The sequence below is a fragment of the Thermobia domestica genome, chromosome 18 (genome assembly GCF_964235325.1).
Source record: "Thermobia domestica chromosome 18, izTheDome1.hap1.1, whole genome shotgun sequence".
Classification (NCBI taxonomy): Eukaryota; Metazoa; Arthropoda; class Insecta; order Zygentoma; family Lepismatidae; genus Thermobia; species Thermobia domestica.
The window spans coordinates 159,449,092-159,454,568 of NC_137471.1; the positions used below are offsets into that span (position 1 = coordinate 159,449,092).

General features: G+C 36.7%; 1 protein-coding gene across 1 annotated transcript; it reads right to left on the bottom strand.

Annotated features, from left to right (window-relative positions):
- Positions 1-2,844: 2,844 nt before the first annotated feature.
- Positions 2,845-4,025, bottom strand: LOC145675586 (uncharacterized). Its single transcript, XM_081746113.1, has 2 exons — positions 3,543-4,025; positions 2,845-2,971 (listed from the first exon to the last, which is right to left on the bottom strand). The coding sequence occupies exons 1-2, from the start codon at positions 3,826-3,828 to the stop codon at positions 2,913-2,915; spliced, it is 345 nt and encodes a 114-aa protein (XP_081602239.1). The 5' UTR covers positions 3,829-4,025; the 3' UTR covers positions 2,845-2,912.
- Between the last annotated feature and the right edge of the window lie 1,452 nt (positions 4,026-5,477).

Here is a 5,477-nt window from a genome sequence, read left to right on the forward strand (position 1 = left end):
GATAGAGAAATGAAGAGTGTGCGGTAATTTTAATACATGGAGTTGGCAACTGTGAACTTTCTGCTACCAGCCACCTAGGGCGCTAGTTGTAGGTGAACACAAAACGCAAGCGACTCATTTGGAAAACTGGTCTCGCGAAAAAGTCCGCTCAGTTATTCGATTTCTGTGGGCGAAACACGTAACTGCGGCTGAGGTTCACCAATACTTTGAGACCTTGACACAACTGCGCTAAGCGATCAGGAGGAAACTACCAGGACTTCTCACCGATAGTCATCCTCTTTCACGTCAATGCGCGCCCGCATACAGCCCAAAAGACCACCACGCTTTTGAAGCAGTTCCGCTGGGACATCATCGACCACCTTCCCTACAACCTGTACCTCGCTCCAAGCGACTTTGACCTGTTCCTCCACTTGAAGGAGCACCTAGGAGGCTGTCGCTTCGCTTCAGGCGTGGTGAAACACTTTGTAACAATGTGGCTGAACACAAAAGGATATATATATATATATATATATATATATATATATATATATATATATATATATATATATATATATATATATATATATATATATATATATATATATATATATATATATATATATTACCAGGAAAGAGTTTTCAAACTCATTCAAGTGCCTCAACCGACACTGAGACTATGTCGAAACAAAAGCCTAATGTATGTACTATCTGTTGGCTGTATAGGTTGTATGAATAATATATACACGTTTCACTGCAGGCTTTGTAACTTTACTTTCTGATCACCACTCGTACTGTTGAAGAAAACAACAAGAAAAACGTCTGTAAACCTAAAACGTCTGCTGTACAAGAACCACGCCATTTATTAAGATGAAACAGGTACTGAAGAATACTATCATCAAGTTAATTACGGCACTATCAAAATGATAATACACAGACTGGTGAATGAGATATACCCAAAAATTGTCATTAACTCTCTTAATTTCTAGTTAAACTAAAATAACGTTCGAAGTCGATACGTATATCAGTTGATAAATGACACTAAATTGAACCTAATGATCAGTTGATAAATGACACTAAATTGAACCTAATGATCAGTTGATAAATGACACTAAATTGAACCTAATGATCAGTCGATAAATGAAACTATGTTGAACCTAATGATTAGCTGATAAAGACACTAAATAGAACTTAATAATCAGTTGTTAAATGACACTAAATTGAACCTAATGATCAGTTGATAAAAGACACTAAATTGAACCTAATGATCAGTCGATAAATGAAACTAAATTGAACCTAATGATTAGCTGATAAAGATACTAAATAGAACTTAATGATCAGTTGTTAAATGACACTAAATTGAACCTAATGATCAGTTGATAAAAGACACTAAATTGAACCTAATGATCAGTCGATAAATGAAACTAGGTTGAACCTAGTGATTAGCTGATAAAGACACTAAATAGAACTTAATGATCAGTTGTTAAATGACACTAAATTGAACCTAATGATCAGTTGATAAAAGACACTAAATTGAACCTAATGATCAGTCGATAAATGAAACTAAGTTGAACCTAATGATTAGCTGATAAAGACACTAAATAGAACTTAATGATCAGTTGTTAAATGACACTAAATTGAACCTAATGATCAGTTGATAAAAGACACTAAATTGAACCTAATGATCAGTCGATAAATGAAACTAAGTTGAACCTAATGATTAGCTGATAAAGACACTAAATAGAACTTAATGATCAGTTGATAAATGACACTAAATTGAACCTAATCATCAGTTGATAAAATGACACTAAATTGAACCTAATGATCAGTTGATAAAATGACACTAAATGAACCTAATGATCAGTTGATAAATAGCATGCATAGTTTTTGAGAAATTTCAGAAAGACTCTTTTTAATGGTGCTAAAAAGTGCGTCATTTGTTGGAATTTTTTTTTCTGTTTATTTATTTATGTGTAAAAATAGGCTGTTAACTAACATTGTCTCTATCGCTTTTTGTTTTCTAACGGAAATACATACTTCTAATAGTTTCGGACACACTACTTGTAAACAGTGCACCATACTTCAAGGTATTGCTATAGGAAAGGAGTATTGAGCATAATTAAGGTTACTTTTCGGAAGATGGCTGTACCATGTGCTGACATCAAGACCCGCATTTAACCCGTTGAAGTAGGGGGTTTTCCAAGCAATTTTTGACACTTTATTTAAATAGCTATTGTTTCAACAGTTTTCATGCGAATTTCATGATTAGTATGTCATTCTCTTCAGAATAAAGTAGGCTATCAAATGCAATATGGTGATCTAAGAAGAAAGGAAAATTTCTCTGAAGAAAGAAAGAAGAACCTCTTTGCAAGTTTGGGTCCAGGGTTCCGGGTGAGATTATGCAGCCTTAATATACCCTGAAAAATACGCCCGCGTATAGGTAACGTTTGTTCGTAATACAATGTCCATATCCAAAATAGTGACGTGAGAAAAATATTTCGTTTCTGTTTGAATATACAGAATATCGTATGCAAACTGAGAAAAAAATATGATGTAAAATAAAAATTTCTGCAAACCGTACTATCCATCTGAATTTCAGTTAGTATGTCATAATAAAGGATACTTTCCAATATCGTCATGCCCACGCCGCAATGAGTACGAAGAAAAGAAAATGTGGAAAGATTCAGGAAATTTCTCTGAAAAAATCGTTCTTTGTAAGACTGGCGACCCCTGGATGAGTACGACAACCCTAATGTACTCTCAAAGCGAAGTAAATTTTTGCATGCTTTGTAATACATCAGAAACTCACACAAATATGCATCCTGCTTATAACACTTAACTCTCGGAGTAATAATCACAAAACAATTATTTCAGTCACGTGTAAGTCATATGGAAGCAACATGCTTGTTCGCTTTTTACCTGTGACGTCATATCCCTCAGTCTTCATATTCGGGTTGCCTAAGCAAAAGCGATATTTTAGTACATCCTCCGAAAACTAAAAGCAAAAGAAAAAAATTGTAAATGAAATAGCTTCTATTGTTAAAAATACAAAACAAATAAAAAAAGGGAAAGGATGGAGGGGAACCCATGTATTCTTTCCCATATCGGACAATCCATTATGCAACCCTTACAAACATGTAGAAAGATACTCACGCTTCACTATAGGGGTTATGATGTGACAAAACAATGAAATAAAAATAGTGAGGCAACAGCAATCTCCCCTTTTCTCCCAAGTCATCGCCATACCAATGCTTGTACCACGAAGAAACACATATTCAGTAGTCCTTCCAAGAACAGGTGAAACCAAAACAATACAGATTTTGGTGCATGTATGGGCTTCTACAAACAATCAGTTAGGGAACTACCTTCATCGCGTCACTGATACAATGGCACTCCAAAGGGTTACGTCCCTATAAGCTTTAATGGACACTCAAATGCAATTTTGCAACTGTGCAAGTGCAGCAAATAATATTAAAATGTGCCAGTTTCTGTGATTTTTTGTCATACTTACGTTTCAGAATTATATAGGTTACGCTGCTTCTATGTAACTCAAGAATGGTACTCACCTGAAGAAAGCAAAGATGTTAACTTGATATCGACCAGCGGAATTCCGAACATTGTAAACTGACTACGTGTAAAATGGTATAGACGTGACAAGGCACAAAACACTCCTGCATCATCTGTCACTTCCGTCAGTTGAGCCTGATTGCGTCTTACAGGATTTTGTACTCTTCCTGCACGACCAGGTGTTGAGGATTCAGTCGAGACTCTTGGTGATGTGGAAACTTCTTTCTTTATTGTGAATATATCAAGAAACTTCTCCACTTCTCGTTCTGTTTCAGGACTCCACATACATACAACATGTACCGGCTCAGGGCTTCTCAAGTTTTCAACTGGAACGAACCTAAAAATCCAAGATTCGACCCAATCTCCAAATTGCAAGCCTTTAGTTTTGTGACCTGAATCGCGAGAATACACTGAACCCTTGCTAATTTTAACTGCGCAGTCAAAAGCAGCAACATACACTTGGTAAGTTTTCTCGCCGACCACATACACTATGCTTGGCACATTCCGCACTGGAAAAGTATCGCGATAATTATGTTTAGAGATATTCGCTATTACGTTTTGTGCTTTATCAGGAAGCGTCAAACGAGTGTTGTAAAACGCTAATGTTTTATCCTTACAAAATTCTGGATCCCAATACACCTCCAAAGGAAGGAAACAATCCCTCGACATTCGTACGAATAATGCTTGTACGATCACGAAGTCGCCACAGCATAAAAGAGCTGAGCCAGGGAAGTTCTTCATCTCATAAACCACAGATTCATTGAATGATTCCAACCTTATAACGATTATTTTTGCCGAAATACTAATCACGCATCCGAGTATTTCTACAATCGGTTCTGGCAAGTTCAATTTTGTCTCGGATTTCAACCACAAATCTGTGATGTAGAATTTTTCAGTCAATGCGTTCCAATTCTGTTCTGGGAGCTTCCATACACTTATCAAAACTTCGGCTGGAGGTGAAAGGGTGTGAACTAGTTGTTTATGGCAAAGCTTAGGCTTAAAAAGTGAACTGTATGTCTTATTTTCCCACTGAAATGATACAGTTATGTGATTTGGTTCGTTGTTCAAAGCCACGGCTTCGAGCACTTCAATGTATCTTGGCAATGAAGTTGTAGCCATATCTTCAGACACCTACAAGAAAGAAGAGAAATTGTCAGTTCCTCTTTTGCCAAGCAGAAACGCATAATACCTTTTAATAAAATCCTTTTGTTTTTATCTTTTTTTTCTTTCAATTTGTTAAAAACTTTCAACACTAATGCCTTCTATCGTGCTGAAGGTGAACACTTTCTTTTGAAAATATATTACGAAGGCTATTACGAGGGGTGATTAAAAATAGGCGAATAATTTTATTAGAAACAAGGTAATAACCTTACATGGAATTTGATTTAATGTCTTTGGCTAGCAATGCACTTATCCCAACGTTGAATCCGTAACTGGAAACATTTCTGGGATGCTTCTTTTGGAAGAGCGATCAGCTGCCCTGTCGTGGGGTTTTAATTTTTGGGAATAACCAGATGTCGCATGGTACTAAATCTGGTGAGTGAGGCGGATGTATACAGATAGAAATACATTTTCCGCTCAAAAACTCGCACATCAAAAGCAATGTGTGGAATGCGCATTTTCGTGATGAAGGAGGAAGTCATTTCGCATTTAATTGGCGGTAAAAATGGTCTTCACGGACCCATACGAGATGCTTTGTTCTTCAGAAAGCTCTCTAATAGTCATTCGCCTGTCTGAACGAATCATTTATACTACCTTTTGCACGTTTTCATCTCTTTTTGACGTCGGACGACGTCCCGATCGTTGCTTTATTGAACCGACTCCTTGCCACTTTTGAATCGCTCATGCCTCTTGTAAACAGTGTTCAATGTCAGCGCCTCATCGCCATACACCGATCTTAACATTCTGCTAGCTTCTTCGGCATTTTTGTGCAG

Excerpts from the sequence above, each read along its gene's own strand:
- LOC145675586 (XM_081746113.1), bottom strand. The coding sequence starts at position 3,828 with ATGTGGAGTCCTGAAACAGAACGAGAAGTGGAGAAGTTTCTTGATATA. Across the intron at positions 2,972-3,542 it reads AACATCTTTGCTTTCTTCAG|TTTTCGGAGGATGTACTAAA; the intron begins GTGAGTACCATT and ends TTTTGCTTTTAG.